Raw genomic sequence first — 23,211 nt, 5'->3', positions numbered from 1 at the left:
TGCATTTCTTAGCGTGGAAATTTCCTGCCCAGTGATTTAATGGAGGAATTTAAGGGTTGCGCTCGGCTAAAAGAAATAAACTTTTTATTCTTCACAGAACTCAATGCGATTTCGAAGGATCCTGAATGTCATTAACGCGGCGAGTATAGGGAGCCGCACAACACACATTGCACCATTTGAAATTCAGGTCCGGTCCTGAGCGAACGCAATTTATTACAAGAGCACGTAAATTTTATATTCGCTCGTAAAACTGTTAAGACTTAAGTGGAAAATATCAGAGGAAATTTTCAGTTTATTGCACCAGTAATATGATTTTCATGTTGGGCATAACCATGTATTCGGACTAATAAAGTTAAAAAGGGTTCGTTAATAATTTCGCCTTTTCGGTCCGAAGACGCTCTCGGAGCCGAAAACTGCATTAGAAACCATCAGAATTCGGCGAGGCCGTTGGAAGCTTTGGAGTTTCGGTTTTGCGGCAAACAGAATTACACCTAACCTGAGTTAAAAATTCGCTCGGTAGATCTTTTTCGTACGGCGAGTTGAGCTCCGAAATAAAATCACTTTAAAGTTCAAGACCCATTTAGGCCCGTTCCGTGCTTAAAACTTTGGGTCGCGTCTCAAGACTGCCCTGATTCCCGATATGGTTCCGATCGACTTTCGCTGGGGCATGAAATGCCGCCAACATTCCAGACCAGCTCGGGCTAGGCGCGGACTTTGGGGTTTAGAATGTTTACGGTTTTCTCCATAAAAACGCAATAATACTTTCTGCAAGTTGGCCCCCTTTTCGTTTCATCTCTTAGGGGGAGTTGATTCCCATTGAGTTGCGAGTCCCCGTATGCGCCTGCACTGCATCGCGAAGTGAACGCATGATTTTTTAAATTAAAAAATCCGGTCTCGAAAATATTTACGATGCGCGCTAATGGTTCGAAATCACTTTTCCATGACTCCCAACACTTTTTCCTAATTTTTTACGTGTTTATTTGTAAAATATCAACAGTTGTTTACAAAATATCGAAAATTGCTATTTCAGCAATTTCGGCGTGAAGGTTGTAACCTCGCTTAACTTGGTTTTATCTGTGTTTTTAATGCACTTTACAACTTAAAACTTTGTTGTCAAAGAAACTGGCCCAAAGCGTCCACGAGAGGAGGAATCTCGCACCGGAAAGATGAGCGGATGTTGCGGCGCTTGCAGGAGGAGCCAGAAGTGCAAATCGCATTACGATTTATGGTGACACGATCAGTGGTGTCCAGAGCAGTCGCGCCGTTTCGGGACACTGATACTAATCCGGCGAGACCAGGGCAAGGGCAAGGTCGGCGAAGGCTGATAACGACTAACCCAGACAGTTTTGACGGCCGAAAGCCTTGCAAAGTCGATTCGTGCAAGAACCGTGCTGCAGCGGAGCTTTTATCGGCGATGCGTCTTTCGCATCAGCCAAGATACGGCGAGAAGAAGGTTGTCAGGAAGAAACGTTGTGCCCTATAGGGCCGCAAGCGGTCCCCCATTGATCGTAAAACATCGGAGTCCTCAATTTGCCCGAGAGCACCAAGATTGGGGAAATCGTCAATGGGGCGACGTACTCCTTGCGTATGACTCCCGATTTTACTTTTTAGTGAAGATCGTCTTGGAAGAGGGTATTGACTCCCTGGATAGCGATACGGCCAGTGCAACACTGTCGGAACTGTGAGTCCCGGTGGTGAATCCATTGTGATGTCGGGAGGTACTAGTGTCGAAGGTCGGACGGAGTTGGTGGTGACATATTTATTGGTGCACGATCATCGACGGCCGTATGTGGCACGAGCAGCGCGAAATTATCTGCAAGATGCGAAAATTCAAATGTCGCCTCGGCCAGCAAGAAGCCCCGATCTGGATCCCATCGAACATTTGTGGGTCGACGAGATAGAACCTCGTAGGTTTTCTCCAGAGATCTAAATGAGCTGTCATTGAGAATCGCGGAAGTATGAGGTCAAGTTAATCAAATTAACATTAGAAACTTAATTTAAAGTATGTCGCGGAGGCAGCAATCGGAGCAAGAGAGAGAGAGAGCAATTCGCGTTATTAAATGTACGTTTGTAGTAACTAAGGAATAAAAATTATGTCATTTTTTGGTACACCGTGTACTTGGTTGACTACACCCTGATGCTCTTAAGTTTGATGAATTGCAAATCGCGTTCATACCTCGCGAGTAAACGTATAATGTTTACCCTGAAACATAAAAAGGAAAATGCGTAAAAGTTTAAAATATTCATTAATTTTATGGTGCAGTGTATTTAAATCAATGGCGTGCCCCATTCTTGGAAATTTTAATGAATTTTTTTAAGGCAAAAATAATGGTATAACGGAACTTTTTATTTGAATTTTTCAGATATCTCCTCTATCTTTACGCCCAATGCGTGACTAAAAAGGAATGTCTAGACCGAAATAAAAATCAGCCCGAAGGTAAAGGGCGTAGATGGTTCGTGCACAACAAAACCTGCGTTAGCGGCGACGATTGTCCGAGAGAAACTCAATTCAACAACGAGACATTTTCCTGCGAACGATGCGTCGATAATCTCTGCATTCAGCATTGTGGATCTGCGAAATTGACTGACCGAATTACCATAGAAAATATGGAAAAGTGCACCCACATTAATGGATCTCTCTCCATTATGAATCTCAAAAACGGCGATGAACGCGAACTCTTATATGACAGCTTGAAGTACGTAAGATATATTAGAGACTACCTGCTGATTGCCAGGAACGAAGTGATTGAGGACTTGGATTTCCTGCCGCAACTGGCTGAAATTGGAGGATCCAACCGATACCTTACCAAATCGCTGATGGTGTTTGAAAATAGGAAGTTGAGATCGTTGTGGTCTAATCAAAGTATTAAAATTAGAAATGGTAAGTTCACGGAATGTCCTTGGCTAAGGGAACTCTGATTGGTACCCCATTATGAATTAGACATGGGATCCGAAGCAAGTCAGTCACTCAGGTTTTGTATTTCTGCATTTCAGGGAGCATAGCTTTCCATGACAATGACCGCTTGTGCTTATCAGAAATTGAAAATTTTGCTAAAAACAACGGGATCAAATATAACGAAAGTGATGTATCCAAGTATTCTAATGGAGACGAATGTTCTGAATCCTTCGATAGTAAACTGGTAGATGTGCAGGTCATTAAAATCAACCCTTACAACGCCACTATCATTTGGAATCTATTAAGCGACGACAGTGTGTTCTACTATACTGTACACTATATAGGTGAGTGCTCAAAAAAGAAAAATGGCGTGAGTATTCCTTCCGGGTTTTAGGCCAAAAGCGGCCCAAGAAGGTGATTTATTTAGGTCACGTGTACTAAGAATGAGATAACGAAGTACCCTTCGATGCGATCGTCATGTCTTTAATGTCAGGTTTGATGGTAGAATGTGGTTTAAAGCTATAGAAAAGTAGTTGTGTTTCTGGAACTCTAAATCGAACAGTCCTAGAGTGGGTCGATGGATACGTGTAACCGTCAGAACTAGCAGTTTTGCGGTACTTTTCAAGGTTTTTACTGATCGGAATTAACTTGAATGAATAATAACCGGAATCTTCAGGATTGTGTCCTTATATTGCATCATGCCCAACAGGTGTTAATATCCCTTATTCGACTGAATATGTAGACTTTTTTGTTTGCAGAGGGAAAGTGAGCGCTTGGGGACTTTTAACAAACCAATACGTTGTTACAGGCCCAGACTTTGAAAATTTTGTTGCACTCAATGTCTTTCGTCATCAAGTGATAGAACGAGAATTTTGAGGGTTTTTCAAAAACTATAATTGTACAGGATGTTTCCTAATTGTGGTACGTAACTTCAGGAGCCAATTCTATCGCTAAAATAAAGGTAATTTCGATCTATTAACAATAATCCAAAAATGCATCGTTTTTCCGTAGGACGCACTGTTTGAGATGAGAAAAACGATATTGTAAAGCACCGTAATGTAACAACCACTATTATTGTTTAACGACAAATAGCAATTATAAAAATGATCATTTGTGACACAGAATCAAAGCAAATGTTGAAAATTACCTCTTTCAGAAAAAACACGCGATTCCAATCGTCTCATCGTTCCTTGTCTTGCCCGTTCATAAACTCCTGGAGTATTTCTTACGGCATTGCAACTTTCAATTATTCCATTTCTTAAGTCATTTTCATCTAATACAGGTGTCTCATACACGAGTGACTTGAGGTGACCCCATAAATAAAAGTCTAGAAGATTCATATCCCGGCTGCGAGCTGACCAAGCTTGGGGCCCCCGCGTTCAATCCAGCGATTAAGAAAAGTGTTGTCGATGTACTGACGAGCACCAAAAGACCTTTTTCCTTCAAAATCTAAAAAATAATTAACGAGAAAAAAATCGATAAAGAACACTGGCGTACCACGTTTGCCACGTAATTTTTTAATTAAATTTTCACACCCTGTATTTCCGTAAGGAGCCTTTTTGGGATATAGTTTATATAACAAAATCACTTTTATTTTTGGCGACAGAATATGCTCCCGAAGTTACGTACCGTACTTAGGAAACATCCTGTAGAGTTTGCAATTTGGATCTTTCTATGTGCGTCATACCGACGAATCGTATGCATGAAATCGATTCAAGGTCAACATAAAATGTGACCAGTGGTGTTTCGAAAATTTTATGTTTTTGGATTTAAATTGAAAAAGCTAGTATGACAAAGGCAGGTAAAGAATGGCGGGAAGATTAATAACTATTAAATTATGAACAAAAAGCCAGAAAAATCGAATCAAAGTCACGGAAACCGTTTGTATTTCTATGGAGCACAGTTTAATCATTAACGTACAATGTGACCCATGCGAGATGGAAACGCCCCTGTAACTTTCGGATGTATAACTCGATTTCAATTAACCATGGTTCAAACGAGAGAGAATAAAAACTTTATTTATGCTATCAATATTTTTTTCTAACTCGCCCAATCGAGACCTACTATAACTTGTTTTCTACGTCAAACATCCGAAAACAGGATTAAGGTATTTTTTTGAAAAAAATAAGCACGCCATTGAATTCAGCATTCTTTAAAGGAGGTACGCGCCAAATTTCAACAAAAATAACAATTATTAACCATTTCACAGAAGTTAATTTTATAGTTGCAAACAATAATATTTTATCAACATAAAAACAAATTCAAACGAAGTAAAATGAATATAACCGTCAAATTCATTTATTTTTGAATGGAAATCTGAACGGTCTAAATTTTCTCGAATTTCTTCAGCAAGCCGTAACTCACTTTTTTGAGAAACATCTATTTTCAATTAGGCAGTAATCCTGTTCATAATTCTGCTTCGATGAGACAACATTTAAATTTGCATTTCGAAAATAAGTGGACAAGCCACAATTATCCATTAATCAAATGGCCTCCCAGATGTCCCGATCTTACATCCTTAGGTTTTTTCCTACGGAGCGCGATCAAAAATAAAATTTATAAATCGCGTCCTCACGACATTGAAGTTCTTTCGAACCCGTATACTCACAGCTTGTGAGGAAATAAGTCCGCAACAATTTAAAAATGTCCAAAGGAACATTTTAAAAATATAGAATAAATGTATTTAATTAAAGGATGGGCTATGAAAGCTTCGGAGATTTAGTATATTTGTTTTCTATTTTATTTTTATTTCTTTTTATGACTATCTTCATAAAATAAACTTCTCTGAAACGGTTAGTAATTATTATTTTTCGACACAATTTGGTACGCACCCGTTTTAAAGAACGTATATCTCAGTGGCGTGCTTACCTTTTTCCGAAAAGTCCCCTAATTCTTGTTTTTTATTTTTGACATAGAAAACAACTGGTTGTAGCCCTTGGTGGGGTGAGTTAAAAACGATTTTTACAGCTCAAATGGAGCTTTTTCTTCTATATCTTTTGAGCCGCGGTTTTCTTAAATTGAGTTATAAATGCGATATTTACAAGGGTGTTTTAATCGTAAATAGCTCAAACTGCATGTCGTACGCGCGCATCGAACTTGAATTGTAACAAAACCAACTCAAAGACATACATCCATGCCACTTATTCTACCCGCATACACACCCATTATCAGTTTTTATCCTCTTAGTCTAGTCTGTAGAAGACAGGCATATTATACCTGTGTCTGTGACACACACGCAACGGTCCAAACTATAACTTAACCAGCGTGACTGGGAATATTGGCATTTTTTACTGATCAAGTCGAAGGGCAAGAGGAGACCCTTACAGCCGAATCATCGTCTGACTTCGTTAGCCCTTATTCTTGGTTGTGTTTCCGTAGTTTCGCATTTAGTGTAGAATCAAAGTAAAAAAAAAAACAAAATCTTTATCGAACGAGGACTTGTGATGACTGAAATGATTAAGAGAGAACTTAGGAGATATGCAGCTATCTCAGTTACTACTAATGGCCCTTATTGCTCAAAGAAAGCTGGTTTTTGCTGAGCAGCTGGAATTAAAAAGTGGAAAATTTTCATTATTTGTTATGTTTAATTTAATCGTTTCTATTCGACTAACCGGAACTAACCCAAAGTTTGAACTACTGTACAGATAGTTAAGTAAATGACTTTATTTAGTAATTCTCAGAAATTTGACTAAGCCCTTTTGATCTTCGGATAATTTTCCACATTTTTCTGTATTTCATTGAAATTACCAATATTTTTTATTATTTAAATATTATTATAACATTATGGACGGCGATCATCGTTTTCAGAATATGCGTTATTCAACATGACAATTAGGTCCCAAGACGTATGCACTTCCGAGAGATGGTCAACTTTGAGTACAAGAAACAACTCTGTTGTGTTGGTGGAGCTGAAACCATACAAAATCTACTCGTACTACATTCAAGTGTACTATTCCAACATGACCACCAAGAAAACTCTGACTATGCAATTTAATACGTCTCAAACAGACCCCGAGTATGCTACAAACATCCTCTCAGGTCCGTAACGAAATGGTCTTTTTCGAAATTGTAATGGTAAGTTTATTTCCAGCTACTTCGCTTAATGATACAGCCATTCAACTTAAATGGGAGAAACCAACGAAAACACACGGGGAATTACAATATTATGCTATAAATGTCTACGGGCAACTCGATGATCCAGAATATATTTGGACCAGGGATTATTGTATTTATCCCTTTAGGTTATACGGCTTAACTTTGTGCTTTGCGGAAAATAATAGTTTTTCTTTGCAGTCGAGAAGGGGAAAATTTTGGCAAATTTGCGGAAATGATAGATCCTTTTCCGGCATTAACCCACAAAGAGAAACTTGCAGTGTTCGAGTTGGGACCCCCCGAGAAAACGTCTCCTGACCCACCTTGCAATGCTACTTCCGAAGAGACTAACATAAGATTAGAGGATAACGTGTGGCTCTATCTTTGTGACAACAAGTCTCAGTCAAAATTCGGAATTGACTACTGTAGAAACTACTATTACGACTTATTTAGTGCTGGCAGCAATGATTCAGATGGTCATGTGCAGAAGAGAGATACAAAATCTTCCTTACTTAAAAAAAGAAGTGACTACTTCTCACTAAAGATAGACAATCCTGACACCACTAGCTTGGTGCTCAACAACCTAACGCAATTTACGATGTATGTAATCTACTTTATGGCTTGCAACAAGGACATTGAAATGCGCAAGCTCTGCGGTCCAGTGCTTCAAGTGACGGTCAGGACTAAAAAGAACGTGAAAGCTGACCAAATTACCGACCTCACGGTTGAAAATGTCAATAATGCGGACGTAATGATCAGGTGGACACCTCCGAAAGATGTTAACGCCGTTTTGTTAGCCTATTACGTGTACCATGGACAACACCGCAACCATTCCAATAATGCAAAATCATGCATCACCCATCCTCAATTCATGAAAAACAAGAACTTAACCCTAAGAGGAATCCCCCCTGGCAGTTACTTTATAACTGTGCAAGCCGTGTCCTTAGGCGGTGTTGGAAACTATAGCCAGACTAAACTTGTCGATATCACAGTCTCGAAATTTGGAACCATTTGGATTATACTTGGATTAATATTCTTCGGAATTTTCGGAATTCTAGTTTCATTCGCTTATTACCGCATTCAAATGAAACGACGTGAATCGGAAGATAATCAGTTAGTACCATGTGTTAATCCAGATTATGAGGCGTTATCTTACGAACTGGACGAATGGGAAATGGATAGAGATGATATTCAGTTATACAATATAATCGGTCAAGGCGCCTTTGGGCGAGTATTCTCAGGCAATATCCTATCCAGGGATCTTAAATGCGCAGTAAAAACGGTCAACGAGGAAACCTCAAGGGAGGACAACATTAAATTCCTCAAGGAAGCTTCCGTCATGAAAGTGTTCACAAATGGTGCGCATGTCATCAAACTCTTAGGAGTAGTTTCCAAGTCACAACCACCCTTGGTCGTCATGGAGTTAATGGAGAAGGGAGACTTGAAGAGGTACCTGCTCAAGTTTAAGAATGAAGGACAAACACTCACTTCCAATGAAATCTACCGAATGTCAATTGAAATTGCTGATGGTTTGGCCTATCTTGTTTCTAGAAAATTCGTTCATCGAGATTTGGCAACGAGAAATTGCATGGTCAGTAGTGACATGACGGTGAAGATTGGAGATTTTGGTAAGTTGATTCAGGTATAGCGTCGAAAATTTTGAGACATGGATGTCGTTGGTGAACCCTCGGTATTTTTTGGCATTTTTGAATTCAGCAGATTATTTTATAAGTGGTAGATGGATTTTGGAAAATTTTAGCGGAATTAAAGTTTTATTTTGTTTAATAATTAAAAATAGTTATTTTTTTCATCCGATTTTTAACTTTTGTTTTCGAAGCGTGCTTAACTCTCCAAGTTTTCCACTAACCAACGGGACCCACCAGGGTATGGGAAAAAAATTTCGATAATTTACGTGGAAGCAGCTATTGAAAAACGATTTGGTGTTGTCCCACCAAGTAAAGCCTATTGTTGATAATTACTGTTTCGTGATTCTTCACTTTTAAACTAAATAGCAGCTATTCGAGCCCCTTAGGAATTCCTAAAATGGCGATATAGCAGACGAAAAGATCTCCTGAATCCAAAATTTACAAAAATACGAGGCGTACCTACTTGTTTTTGCCACCCAGTGCGCAAAAAGTACCGGCGCCACCCTATATTAAAATTATAATTTTCCATTATTCTCAAAAGAGAATTCTTCGAGTATTAAAGCAATAACTGCATTAACATCTGCACGACCTTGACGAATAAAATGCTAAAAACCTCTTCAAAAAATTCACGGAATTTTCGTGCTTCTAAGATCCTAAATGAACGAATTAAGTTGACGTGGGACTCAAATAAGGCCATTAATAGTTGGAATGTTCATTTGGTCCTCAACCCCAAAGCCCTATAAAACTTCCCCCAGGACTACGTATGAAAACCAAAAAGGACATTAAGTCTGGCATCAAAATTTGTTTCCTTAATGTCTGGCTTTTAAGACAACTTTTTGCGGATAAACCGCAAGAGAAATTTGATTTCGAAATGATTAATTTAACACAATTACGTGAATGTTAGTTTCCAGAATGATATTAAACTGTTTCTGTGGAAATAGTAGAAAACTTTGACTGAGAACTTCAGATAAAAAATATTTTAGGATTGACAAGAGATACCTACCAAAGCGACTACTACAAGAAAGGATCAGGTAGCGCCCTACTTCCGGTTCGCTGGATGGCGCCTGAAGCCATAGCTGATGGTGTAAACACGTACGATTCCGATATATGGAGTTATGGAATTGTTCTGTGGGAAATTGTAACACTTGCATCGCAACCTTACCCAGGTAAACCTTAAATTCGCAATAAAATATCTTAAAACCAACATTACCAATTTAAGGTCTCAGCAACGAACAAGTAACTCAGTTCGTAGTGTCGAAGAAAACTCTGGATAGGCCCTCGGGGTGTCCAAATCTGCTATGGGAAATTATGAGAAAATGTTGGGACTGGTACCCTACAAGAAGACCCACCTGCTTTGAAGTTATAGACTCTCTTCAGGTTTTCTAATTGAAATTTGCTGAAAAAATTTCGTTTAAAGGCATTTTTCGCAGGAACACGTCGGTCGAAATTTCCAGGCTATCTCTTTCTACCATAGTACCATTGGTCAAGAATATTTGATGAGTCAAGGTGGCATGAGGTCTGACAATCCGCCAGCGGTAGGAATAGGAGAATATGATATCGAAACCAGTCAGAGCTCAGGATCTGATCCACCCAGCAGCAGAGAAGAAACAGACTCTTCTGAGCGGGCGATCATCGACGTGGACTTTATTCCACCTTCGAGTCATCAGGAGTCCAGCAGGTTGTCGGAAGACACCCATTTATTTATCGTTCTGTGATTCTTTGGTTCCTCGTTTGATTTTGTTGTTTGTCAATTTATTACAGTTTAGCCCCAGGGTAGTTAGTTGGTGTTAGAGGGATTGAAACTGTGACGTTCCCCATAACAAAAATTCCAACTTTCAAATCATTTCTACTTTTCCTTTAGCCCGACTACTGCTACTTCTGCTCCTAGTAGTTCTACTGATCTAACAGACCGAAGACCTCTCATGTCTCAAAGAAGCACCGATTCGGACTTGGAACATGAATCTCAATTGTAAAATTGCTGACTTCTGTGATTAATCAGCGTAAATGGCATGAAACTGTCTATCTGAGGATTTTTTGTATTTTTATAATAAAACTGATTGGTTCAAATTATGGTACATATTTCATTCAATTTATGTTGGTGCCGTCCATTCAAAAAGACCAAAATTTAGTTTGAAGGAATTAACGCATACTAAACCTACATAACGAATTATGATAAACGATTTGTTTATACAGAAAAAATATATTTTCTTATGGATATACTAATAAGTACATGGTAAAATTTTAGCCTTTTCAACAGTGATTTTTGCAGCCTAGGAAGAGATACCTCATCTAAACGTTACCTCAGCCAACAGTACATTTACCTTATTTTGTGAACCAAATAAACATTATTTAAGAAGTTCTAACCGTAATAATAAAATTATTTGCCGCACTCGGAAGGGTGCGGCATTTACTATGGGACCAACTTTAATTAAAAAGGGTCCCATTGTGCCCATCACTGTTCTACCATAGGTTAAACACCTTTAACCCCTGTTCAAGTATGCACTCTAGAGGAAATTAGTTTACCTGAAAATTTACCTTCCAGAAGTGAAAAGGTTTATCAATAAGGGATACGAGATGGAAATCTTGCAGTAATGAGATTTATATGCGACACATGTGCACAAGGAATTTTATATTATGCAATATGTACGGGTAATGCATAGTGAGATTTCAGGAAGCATGTCTCCCTCGCTTTTCGTACCCACAGTAAAAAGACTGTTTTTAATTACGAAATACTTGTTATGATAATATAAATGTCTAAACCATTTTTGTAAGATAGATATGTAATTAGTTTTATCTAGGGAATTTTACATTTACTGCGCTGTAATTTCATTTTCTCATGTCGTGTACAAGGCCTCTGGTAAGATAAGCAATAGTTCAGGTTAGTTAATGTTTTTATTCACCCTGAATTGTACGTCGAATCACACATTTATAGTAAGGAGCTAAAAGCATAAAAATCCCAAAGTACTGCAAATTCTGTTTGTAAATATAAACATTTTGCGAGTCGCTGATACCTATTTTTTTAAAAATATTTTAGTGAGTAGTTCAGATTTTCTAAGCATTTGTTTTCATTATTGTAACTGAGATTTGTAATATACATATTTGTGCATAATTCTGTCTTTCCCTCTTACGTGGATTTTATTATTTAATAGGCAGCTACTCTTTAACCCCACACATTTAGAGATATTAAAAAATCTACTTTATTCTTCTAATACCCGGCATTTATCAGTAGCCCATTCACTGGAGATAATTGAGATAATTCTGCATGCACGAGAGGGTCTGCGACAGAAGAAATTGCTGCGACTGGTTCCACCACTGGTCGGGATACGACTGGTACTGCTGGTACCACAATATCTTCAGCAATTACTCCTAAAAACAATATTTAGACCATCGAAATTTTTGTCTCAGTTTTTTTGAAAGGTTCTATTTGATAATTACATTAAACTTTTTTTTTTAATCTTTCCACCGTTATTTCTCTCTTACCGGAAGTTTCGGACGACGCACTAACGACTCCTCCGCTGATCCTTGAAGACGAAACAATTCCAGTGTCCCCGGAAGCCAAAATGATAGGTCCTGAGGGGCCTTTTATGGTAGCCCTTGAAGTCGGCCCTTTAAGTATAGTTCCCGGTTCGTCTGGGGCTTTTACAATTGCTCCGGGGTTAACTTCGATTGCAGAAGAACAAGCCAGAATGAGAAGAAAGGTACTACCGAAGGCCTGAGATAAATGCTTTTAGATCTATATGTATATATATACTTAATGGGAACAGATATTATTGGTGCTGATAAACGGAAATTAGTCTCTTTTCTGTGTTTCATTTTCTGAAATTCTTTTAATGAAAACGATTTGCAAACATGCACAAGTTTACTTCAGATTATTTTGAAATTTGTTTCAGATTCACGGATATTATCAAATTTAACTTAAAACTGTCTAGATTCGTTTATTTGGAAGTTAAAAATTTTCGAAAAATTATTAAATATTTTTTGAACGTGTGCCATCTTGCGGGGATTACAAGTAACACTAAGGTATTTAATAACGAAAAATCAAAACTCCACATTAGTCTATTAAAAAAAAGAGATATACCAGTAAGTTACTATCTCAAGATGTAGACCTACAACTCCTTCCCAGGAATTTTGCTGAATCTATGGAATATTGCTCATATTTTCTACCTACCTAAGGCAAAAATGGCTGGCGAAAGTTAGAAAATTGTCGAAAATTTTATTGATCTATAAGCTTGAAAGAGAATTGCCAGCAAATCCACCATCTCGCGTTGAATATGGCAACTTCTGTCCTAAGTTTTCGAAAGAACTATTGAGTTTAACGGAGTAACACAAAGGAATAAAATTTTAATTAACCGTTAAAAAACCCTAAAAAAGTTTTTAACAGTTCCACTATTGCACCAAAATTAAGCCAGTCCGGATAAAGTTTTAAAAGAAGAATAATCACTTTTTAAAAAGTTTTTTCCTAATGAAAAATGTAGATGAACTTTCGAAATTTATTGAGGATCAAGAATTTATAGCCTTCCAACTCTGTTGGTTAATTTGCGTCTTAAAAATTAAAAACCGCAAATGTATTATTATCGTTACACATGGGTTTTTAGTAAACAAAATATATATTTTTTCTAAATTGATTTTACGCACTTTGATAATGGATATTTAGTAACGATGCAAACGTAATTCTGTAACCATTATCAGAGACCTGATAGCATATATTTGACCTATAAAATGTCCCTTTTTATTTTGTAGTTTTGTCATTTTGAAAAACTGTTACTAACACAAATAGAATTTTTTTTTAAATAAACATTGAAACTGTGTATTTGGTAATAGCGTCTGGTTTAACTCTTCCAGAAAATGTATAGTCCTAAACCTGGATAATAAATTTTAAAAAGTCGACATCGTGTAAGACGTTTGATTTTTTTTTAATTTAAAATAACTACACTCATATAATCAGCATTTTGTCTAAGCAACGTTTCTCAACTATATGTGCCCATATGTACATCGAATTATGACGCAATATCCTGATCCTCAGCATTGGTCTTCCATCGTTAACAATTTATCCGGTAATTTTTTTCTCACGCACAAATTAATGGAGAATGATGAAGAATGCGAAAATGGCAAATTGGACATAGAATTGAAATGTTTATCCAATTAAATTTTTTACAATTATCATGCATATCATATTGGCCGAAACTATTCCCTCAATGTCAAATTTTTCTTTACGTTATACGACTCCTCAAAGTCGATATAACTTGTGCCGATCTAACAAAAAACTCAATGAAACGATTCGCGAAAGAACTAGCTGATGCAAAACTTCTTGGGACTGATCAATCGTTACCCCCTTAGTGAAATATTTTAACGTTCAGAAGAAATCAGACGGGCAAAATTTTAATGTTATAATAAACAAAGCTGCTTACCAAGGGAAACATTGTTAAAGGTAATTGGTTGAATGGTCAATCGTAACTAACGTAGTATCGAGTAATATGAAATTCCAACAACTCTAGCAGTTAAGAAAGGGAGTGTCTTTTGCACTGTATTTGCATATTCATTGGGCGTTATATTCTGCTACCTCATTATTAATTAAAAAAATTAAAGCTTAATACAAATTTAATTAATGCGCTAATAATAATTAAGCTAATCGGTACTGGAGTACGCAGTAATTGCACCACAACTCATGCCGGAGGTATTTAATTAAAAAGGCCCAGTACCTACTGACGTCAGTTACTCGTAGTTTTTTCACGAATTTCAATACAAAATTTATTCTCATGGATTCGGGTTATATGTAAAATCAGACCGACCAACGTATGATATTATACTCAAACCGCAGCCCCTTTTTTTACTGTCTCTAGCGCTTCGCCACAATTTGGATCCATTTCCATTCGAAAATATCCGTTTTATTAAAAAAAAACAACAAATTTTTCTACTTGTTCACTAACAATTGTGACGGGAACTCTACAGTTACACACAATAACTGCAGTCTTCTGTTAAAGTGATGTTACGTCTTTTATTGTTCATATAGTCTTTTTTATAATGACGCCATATTTTTTTGTACTGCAATGAGCTCTATGTCCAAAATTCACCGTATCATCTCTCGACACTGGCAAAAATATATAAGAATTCACAGTATTAAATAGGAAAACTAGCGTATGTTAAAGCGTAAAAAAGCAGTTTTTAAATTTGGAAAGCTGCACGTGCATTGGAACATATTAGAAAAACAGAAATGTTTTTAATCGTTATTTTTTTCGTCATATTACAGAGAAAAGAAAACAATTATATATTTCAATTCAATAACCATTCGAAGGTCATTGCAAGGTCAGCTTGTCCTCTTATAGGTAGAATACAAAGTTTGGAACGGAAAATGTTGACGAATTATTTTAACAAATGTTCAAAACAAGTATCGCTAATTACAACACAATGATACGTGATACCGAATAAGAGATTCCGCCAGCACTTCTACAAATATTTGGAACGGTTGGTGGGTGCCTTTCGTCTTGATAATGCAACATAGAAACTTTCTTTTTCAAAATCTTCAGTCTTCTGTATAATCTTCCGCACTTTCTAACTTTGCATTTGTCTTCCACGAAAACGATTTAAAATTAAGTTTTAAAGTTAAATAGCCAGAATCCAAATAAAACCGGTACCTTCAACACTATTGTTTACATTCCTTAAATATCACCTTTGGAATGTTAGCGCCATTCCCGCCACAACTTAAAGGAGATCTCTTCATACCACCTATAAGTGATGGATCCGAAGGAAAGTGAGCCAGTAGGCCATCATAAGAGGGAAGAGTACATACATTTTAGGATCTAAGTTAGATAAGGACGACAATTTCGTAGAGAAACACTGAACATGATAACTCAATATTAATAGATCATATATCTATCTCTGTTTTGAGTTCATATGTTGAAAGGGTTGGGAAGAGACAACAAATAATTAAACCAATATACTTTCGGGATAATTTATAATTGTCATAAATGTCATGGAAATCACCTACCTATACGATATCTTCAAAATCTGGTTTTCCTACTTAATATAATGATGTAGCACATTTTGATTAAAATAGTTGTAATTAGCGATTATTGCGGCAACCTGATTTGTGTGGTCAATCTCAAGTGTATAATATAATAAAACTTTGTACTTTCTCCTATCAGATGAGGTTCTAAATTTTCATATTGTGAGAAATTGCTGTCGCGCTAATCGCTATTTTATCAGGAAAAAGAGAGAACATGTATCTAAAATTACATCATTATTAGTAACTTTTGCCGTCTCTGAGTTACTTTGAACAAACGTTAGCAATGGAACCTCGGGAACTAGACATAGAAGCACCATGGGGTAAAATTGCAGGTTAGTATTTGCATTTAAAGGTTAGACTACCTGTCTTCAAAAGTGTGTGATTTTCTTGATACTACAATTTTCATTACAAGTTATTAATAGCACCATATCACTGCAACTAGAAATGACAAGTGATTAGCATTAAACAAATCTGTATCATTAGGTTCTCCCTTTTGTATATCGAGGAAATATGCCAAATTTGTGAATAGGATATGTCTTTTTACTTATCTGAAAGGCACGTCTCAGAGTAAGTATGTTATTTGAATTTGAACCTCCATCATTAGTTCTTGATATACATGTTTCAGTTATTTGGGACACTTCTTTCAGATAAGCACAAGGACATGCCTGACTATTTGTATTCACATAAAGGAATTCACACATTCACATAATAAATACCATAAAAGGGATGGATCAATATATTTGACAGCAACTGCATAGTACAAACATTAGTTATTTCTGTGTTTTAAAACAAATCAAATGAACAAAATTGAAAATTGGTCTCTTTTTAAGTAAAATTATGGGGAAATCAAAATGATCAACCAGTACTTACAATCCATGGCTTAATGGACAATGCTGGAAGCTTTGATGGTCTAATCCCACTCCTCCCAAAACACTTTTATATCTGTATAGACTTGCCAGGACATGGGAAGTCTTCCCACTTCCCACCATATCTACCAATACACTCAGAAGACTACATCATGACTTACACTATTGTAATGGAGCATTTTAAAAAAGAGAAGTTTATTATTATGGGGCATAGTTATGGGGCACAGCTTGGTGTATTGTATTCCCAAATCTATCCAGAAAAGGTGGAAAAATTGATTATCTTAGATTCCGTGTATTTTATGATAAGACAAGTGAAATATTTTAAAGAGGATTTGGAGCAAAAGTATGACACTATTTTGAAACTTAACACTAAACAGAAGAATTCAAAACCACCTGCATATACTTATGAAGAGGCAGTTGAAAGGATTATGAAGGTAAAATTTTATTAGTAATAATATTTTTCACTAATTGTGATTGCTTACTTTTTAGCAAAGACCATTCCCACTAACACCGCAAGGAGCTAGAATTCTAGTAGAAAGGATGTTAGTGCCAATTGGAGATAACAAATATAACTTTTCAATAGATCAACGGTTAAAGGTTGTGATGAATCCAGTGCGTGATGCAAAGTTAGCAATTAAAACCTTGACGAATTTTCCAATTATGTGCCCCGTTTTAATTATTTTTGCAAAAGATAATTACATTCAAAGATACCTAATGCAACCTATTATAATTTTTTATAAAAAGCAAAAGAATTTTACCATCAAATTCATATCTGGGCATCATGATGTACACCTGAACACACCAGAGCTAGTTGCACCGTTAGTTACTAAATTTATGAATGAACAGAAGAGTAAGCTTTAGTGTCCTTGTATTAGAATTGTTTTTAAACACAAAAATACTTAAATTATTCAAAGTTATAATAGTGGGAGAGTGGTAAAAATAATCTGTGATATTTTTTGAATTATTTTATCATTATGTATACAATACGTGGTACATATTAATACAGAATATATTCTATACAGATTTAATTAAATATTGTTTCTTCTCTAAAAACTTATAACATTTTATCTACAATACTGCACATAATCCTGTCCCTAATATCACATGGATCACTATTAGGATCACTTTTGTCCATCTTTTCCTGTCTCATAATCAAATCAGTTTCAACCATAATCTTTGAATCTAAGTCCATTGGTTCTGGCAGATTCTGAATGGCCTGTTGTAAAATTTCCATCACTTTATCTAAATGTTTTTGAAACCGATTAGCAGTTTCAATTCTCTGCCTCTTCTGTAATTCCATCATAACACGCAGAGTTTCCCTCGCTTGGTGTGGACGAAATTCATTCAACAAGTGGTGGATATGGATGAACAGTAAACTTAAATCTTCAACTTTCTCTGTTCTCTTTGGGGATTCTGGGCAGTTTACCAAAAGGTCAAGCAAGTCTAGAAAGTTTGCCAGTAAAGAGTGATTCAACTTTTTCAGTTCTCGTCTGCGGTCAAAGTGTTGGGGGTATAATCGTTTAATGCCCTGAAAAATAATTATTTTGAGCAAAACAATCCTCCGCATTTAGTTCGTTGCGTAAATTTGCGGGCAATGAAAAGTACAGTTAAAATATCTGTAGCAGGAGCCAAAAATGGATTAAATTTATACCTGACTCTCAAGGGGTCTTATAATGCTATCCTCTGTGTTGAAGGTGTTCCCAAACATGTGATAGGTGTCCTGAATTGGTGGTGGAGGTTTTGGGGCTCTGCCTCTTCGAATAATTTCATCGGTATACTGGTTCACATACTGCATTGGGGGAAGAGGCAAGGAGCTTACTTGAATTGTATCAGAAGACATTTTGTTTTTATCGTTCAGTTTAATACAAAACACAGTAAACTATTAACTAATGTGTCGATTATGTTTGTAACGTAATACTTAAGGGTTTCTTAACCCACAAATGAAAAACAATAACAAATAAAATGGTTGATTGAAATTTAAGCCAATGTTGCCAGATTTCAAATTCGAAATTGAATCGATTTGCTAAAGTCATTGAACTTGTCAATAAACATTACAACATGCATTACAGTTGTAAATATTGATTATTTTAATATTATTTTCGTAATGCAATATACGGTTTTAGTCAATTTTTATTTAATGTAGAATGTTATATTTTCACGACCTGGCAATGGTGGCAGGCTCTTTGATAGTGGCGACGACTAACGTCGGTTAGTCTGAAACTGACATCTAATACATAAAGAAATTTGTGAATTAGAAATGCTGACATCTATCGGTATCCTTCGCAATTGTAATAAATGGATTTTTAAAATTTCCGGCGCCAATTTTGAATGTTTCACATAACTCAAATGAAACCTGTGGTATAAAACGATAAAAAATTCGATCTCTTCAAGTGAGCACAAATTTGATTAATACATAGTACGTATTAATATAAATTTAATATTCTGTCCAAGCAATTTTATTTTCAGCTTTAGGAGTACCGCATTGTTTCGCGCAGTATATGTACATTGGATGCAAAATTCCGTCTTCAAAGTACACAGATACAAACCAGCATTAATCCGAAACGCGGTAATCCTTCCTTCCAAATAACTATCTAGAAACTACTTTTTCCGAGTTTTCCGGATTTAAATCCTTTACGCAAACACGAGTTCCTCTTGTTCGAGGGTTATTCTCGTATATGTATCTACCGCAACGCTGCTTGAGTAAATAGTAAACCTATTAGGCCTGGATAATGTTGTGGATATGATGCTAGAAGAAAAGAAACGGAGCTGTTTTGAATAGGTGTCTACGTCATGAAAAGGAGACCCACGTGCCTCGTTTCCATTGATACAAAAAACCGATATTAGGATTAACATTTGGAAATTATTAATTAACGATACACGCACGTAGTAGATAATAGAGTAAAGCGATAAAATTCCAATATCATTGTTCTTCGGTGACTTGTAATTTTGCTAGAATTCACGAAATTTTGCAATATTTGCTGATACCATAAGATTAAATGAAAATGAATGCCGAAGAAATCTTTATTTCTATTATGATATAATGAATTTGCATTCATTTGAAAATTTATAAGCTACATAAGAACAAAATTGACATACCTACCCAAAACCGAAGGCAAAAAAAAACAAATTGGGAAATGATATTTCTCATTAAAATAGATTTATTTAAGCTTCCATATTTTTTTTTAAATTACCGTCGATTTCGCTTTTTTTAACTGAACTGAATATTACATGACCTTCATTATCAATATTTCAGATAGCAGGTTGGAAAATATAAACAGGTTTTGTTATCTAGAATTTAGTTAAAGTGCAATTCAGTGGTAATTTTTACATATAAGTCCGGACCTGTAGATTCAATGCTTATAAATCTATAAAACCACAATTATAGCGATAAATAATTCAGATGACTTTAAATTCCTCGTCGAGACATATAAATCCAGCAATAAAAATTTCTTTTCCTAAAAGTGCTGCAAAATGGCTCAGGATGCTGAAATTAAATATTTCACCCTCGAGGAAGTGAAAATTCACGACGGGAAACAAGATCCTAAAGTTTGGTTTATTTACAAAGATAACGTTTATGATGTTACTGACTACTTAGACGATGTAAGTATCTTAGATTTTAAAGATTCGGAAGCTGCTAATGTAAGCTTATACCCGGATTGAACGGTGGTAAAATTTTTTTTTATGAATGAGAAAGATCGTATTTTATTAGTGTTATCAGAAAGAGGCTTTTTTCTTGAACTTATACATGATGTGTGCAATCACATTTATACGTGCTAATATTGACAAACCTCAGAAACTGGGTAATTCCTTTATACTTGGGAATTATCGATAAATATAACAATTCGTCGAATGTAATTAATCTAAGCTTTAATTACAAATTGAGGCGAGACTATCAGATGTGTGGCATTTAATTTGTATTATTATTTAAATAATAAGAATTTAAATAACAATTGAATATTAAGTATTTCATTAAAATATGTTTTAACCAAATATTAGTATTTTAATATTGTTTAAATTATAATAATGCATTTTTTAAGCATCCTGGAGGCGGCGATCTTATAACTGAATATGCAGGAAGGGACGCGACTAAGGGTTTCGACGATTTCGGACACTCCTCAGATGCAAAGAAACAATTAAAGAATTATAAAATTGGGGAGATAGTCGAGGTGAGGATTCACTTGAACCGAATTTATTGTAGTGCATGCTTATAACAAATTAAAAGGGCAATACCAAGCGTCTATTTTATTAAGGCGAGAGTACTCTTGAGGGCGGTATTATCGAGGGCGAACTTTTGAAATTAATGAAATTAACGATAGAATGGTGTTTCAGGAACAAAGAAAAGGCAAGAAAAAAAATCGACCCAAGGATGCTGCCGTAGGACCGGTGATAACAACAGTACCGCCAGAAAAGCCACATGCAAGGTCAGAAATGGTCAATTTCGTTAAAAAAAAAAACATAAGCGTATATTGTGTTGGGTTGTTTTGTTCTCAGTCCTCTGCGAATTGGTTTTAAAAAACTCCATTTGTTTCAGTTAAAAAAATCCTATAAATCATTGTTCGGTTTAACAAAATTTACATGGCGGCTATTATTTGAAAAAATGCATCCTCTGATTTGTTTTACTAAATATTGCAACAGTCGTTAGATATTTCAGTCGACGATAAAAGATTCTTAACAAGATACATTTGTCGTAGATATTAGTTGCTGCGCAATTAACAAAGTTCCTTTATTTAAACATTTAACAAATTGTTCATTCAAATTAATTAAATTTAAGAAATTCATTTCCCATTTAAATTACTCACATCGTTCTTTCTTCCCCAGAAGCTGCATCAACATCGTGACTTGCGGCCTATGTGGATGAAATCCCTTTTAGTACAAGCTTTGGACGGAATTTTATTCCTGACCTATTACAAGTCGTAACTGTGATTTCTAGGTAATTAATTTATTACTGGATAAAATTATCTGTTTAACATACTTACAAAATTCTCTATGGAGGCACTCTATAACAAATAATCGGTAACAAGTACATGATTTGATGTACTCACGTAGGACGATATCAAATTATAGTATATTCACACCTAATTGGTAATCCCCTATCTAAATCGTTAAACAAAGGATTACGTAAAGTTACGCACTTAATAGGTCCTCGAGTGTTATTTTTTTATGTATGAGTATTTATAAAGGACTATAAATCTCTCATTTACTATTAATGAGCTAAAGATTAAAAGACATATTTACGTATTTACAGAACAGATATAGGGTTAGTACATTGAAAATACTCTTATAAATGTAAAATTGTTATTTTATGTAATATAGATTATTTTTTTGAATGCTGTAGTTTGACTAAGGGTTCAAAGGTACCTAGAAATACGATCGAATATGTTAACCAAAGAATTATTAAACTCGTACTTGGAGGCGAAACGAATAATTTATTCAATTTAAACTAAGTGTTAATTAATTAACATTCCTCCCAGTAGTGCCCGATGATTTTCTTCTTAGTGTCTTCTTAAATTTCTCGATGATGCATTTACCTACTTTTATAACTTGATTGTAATAAAGCAATCGGTCCTCAACTGAAGGTTGCTTTGCTGCACGCTCCCTCATACAGCGCACGAGGAATCAAAAAATGCATATAGGGTGGCCCATCGAAAACTATCCGCACTAGTTTGTGCCCAGAATTTTTTTTTTAACGTCGAGACACGGCAATTCTATATTTAGAGGGGAGACAAAATTCACTTCCAACTTGTTACGCCCTTTGCGCTGTAATTACAACTCCTAAAATGTTAATAGGGGTGATAGGGAAAGTAACACGTTGTTTAAAAGGCCTTGCTTCCCCGCATTCAAGGCAATAATTATTTTTAAGTTTCTTCATGTTAATTAAAAATTATTCAAACTCGAAATAGTGAAATTCGTTTTCCAACATTCTAATTTGAATGATTGATAACATATTGTTGAAACATAATAAAAAAATTATTGCGTGGAATTTAGAGAAGCAAGACCTTTCAAACGATGTATCACTCGCCCTATCATCCCTGTTAACGTGTTAGGGGTTGTAGTGACAGGGCAACGGGGTGAAACAATTGGGAAGCGCGTCTTATCGCAAAAGTTGCCCCCTTAAAAACGAAATTTTAGCGTCTCGGCATTGAGAGTTAAAAAATATATATAAAATATATTAAAATAAAAACAAAAAATGCAATAAATAAATATCGACACTGACAACATCAATTTTTGATTAAATGGACATTTTCCTGCCATTTCTGAGCCGAATTGCGCTGATTTAATGTCACATGGAGGATATCTCTTATTAGCATATCTTTAGTAAATTCCGAATAACTAATAATCAGTAGTATTGGTAATACCTTTAATTTCCTTCAAACTTGGCTAAGTTCAATTTCACAAAACTGTGATTTCATCAAATATGATAAGGTTTTCGATAAATTTTCAAGGGAAAAAGAATTTTACAATTAAATTTTGCATTAAATGGCGCTATCCGGTTGTTTGCTACTTTAAATATGGAAAAATCCCAGCGGTTTTAGACGTTACCTTACTTTACTAATAAAAAATCTTAATAAAATAAAACATGCCTCAAATCTGGTTGCGTTGCGTTGATGCAGTGCCGAAACATGCGTTTTTTTTTTTAAATAAATTTATAAGCCGACTTCAGAGGTCAATATCTTCTCAAATGTTAACGGTAGAAAAATAAAATTCATT

The 23,211-nt window shown here is 35.7% G+C and overlaps 5 protein-coding genes across 9 annotated transcripts in view; 3 read left to right on the top strand and 2 right to left on the bottom strand.

Annotated features, from left to right (window-relative positions):
* The window catches only part of LOC136340861 (insulin receptor-like), a 54,965-nt gene extending 44,261 nt beyond the window's left edge, over nucleotides 1-10,704 (top strand). For all 4 annotated transcript variants that reach the window (XM_066285264.1, XM_066285263.1, XM_066285265.1 and 1 more), the window contains exons 4-12: nucleotides 2,364-2,881; nucleotides 2,995-3,240; nucleotides 6,704-6,934; nucleotides 6,987-7,137; nucleotides 7,190-8,616; nucleotides 9,618-9,800; nucleotides 9,854-10,011; nucleotides 10,065-10,312; nucleotides 10,496-10,704. In XM_066285264.1, coding sequence (XP_066141361.1) covers nucleotides 2,364-2,881; nucleotides 2,995-3,240; nucleotides 6,704-6,934; nucleotides 6,987-7,137; nucleotides 7,190-8,616; nucleotides 9,618-9,800; nucleotides 9,854-10,011; nucleotides 10,065-10,312; nucleotides 10,496-10,607 — 3,274 coding nt within the window. In that variant the 3' untranslated portion in view covers nucleotides 10,608-10,704. The remainder of the gene's footprint in view (nucleotides 1-2,363; nucleotides 2,882-2,994; nucleotides 3,241-6,703; nucleotides 6,935-6,986; nucleotides 7,138-7,189; nucleotides 8,617-9,617; nucleotides 9,801-9,853; nucleotides 10,012-10,064; nucleotides 10,313-10,495) is intronic.
* Nucleotides 10,705-11,507: 803 nt separating this feature from the next.
* On the bottom strand, nucleotides 11,508-14,153 carry LOC136340875 (uncharacterized). The gene is made up of 3 exons (XM_066285296.1): nucleotides 14,043-14,153; nucleotides 12,115-12,346; nucleotides 11,508-12,000 (listed from the first exon to the last, which is right to left on the bottom strand). Exons 1-3 carry the CDS (start codon nucleotides 14,052-14,054, stop codon nucleotides 11,840-11,842), a joined length of 405 nt encoding a protein of 134 aa, XP_066141393.1. The 5' UTR covers nucleotides 14,055-14,153; the 3' UTR covers nucleotides 11,508-11,839.
* Nucleotides 14,154-15,630: 1,477 nt separating this feature from the next.
* LOC136340871 (serine hydrolase-like protein) lies at nucleotides 15,631-19,402 on the top strand. Of its 2 annotated transcripts, XR_010732385.1 has the most exons (4): nucleotides 15,631-15,969; nucleotides 16,468-16,937; nucleotides 16,993-17,416; nucleotides 19,391-19,402. XR_010732385.1 is itself a non-coding variant. In XM_066285291.1 (3 exons), exons 1-3 carry the CDS (start codon nucleotides 15,921-15,923, stop codon nucleotides 17,362-17,364), a joined length of 891 nt encoding a protein of 296 aa, XP_066141388.1. In that variant the 5' UTR covers nucleotides 15,631-15,920; the 3' UTR covers nucleotides 17,365-17,536. The 2 variants fall into 2 exon arrangements, 1 of the variants encoding a protein (XP_066141388.1); XM_066285291.1 differs by lacking the exon at nucleotides 19,391-19,402 and having other exon boundaries at nucleotides 16,993-17,536.
* MED7 (mediator complex subunit 7) lies at nucleotides 17,454-18,639 on the bottom strand. Its single transcript, XM_066285294.1, has 2 exons — nucleotides 18,155-18,639; nucleotides 17,454-18,031 (listed from the first exon to the last, which is right to left on the bottom strand). Exons 1-2 carry the CDS (start codon nucleotides 18,341-18,343, stop codon nucleotides 17,558-17,560), a joined length of 663 nt encoding a protein of 220 aa, XP_066141391.1. The 5' UTR covers nucleotides 18,344-18,639; the 3' UTR covers nucleotides 17,454-17,557.
* A 487-nt stretch (nucleotides 19,403-19,889) lies between the features above and the next one.
* Nucleotides 19,890-21,830, top strand: LOC136340876 (cytochrome b5-like). The gene is made up of 4 exons (XM_066285297.1): nucleotides 19,890-20,103; nucleotides 20,541-20,669; nucleotides 20,833-20,924; nucleotides 21,322-21,830. Exons 1-4 carry the CDS (start codon nucleotides 19,975-19,977, stop codon nucleotides 21,359-21,361), a joined length of 390 nt encoding a protein of 129 aa, XP_066141394.1. The 5' UTR covers nucleotides 19,890-19,974; the 3' UTR covers nucleotides 21,362-21,830.
* The last annotated feature ends 1,381 nt before the right edge of the window (nucleotides 21,831-23,211 follow it).

Source organism: Euwallacea fornicatus, chromosome 8, assembly GCF_040115645.1.
Source record: "Euwallacea fornicatus isolate EFF26 chromosome 8, ASM4011564v1, whole genome shotgun sequence".
NCBI classification, from domain to species: domain Eukaryota; kingdom Metazoa; phylum Arthropoda; class Insecta; order Coleoptera; family Curculionidae; genus Euwallacea; species Euwallacea fornicatus.
This window is presented reverse-complemented; position numbering and strand designations above follow the sequence as displayed.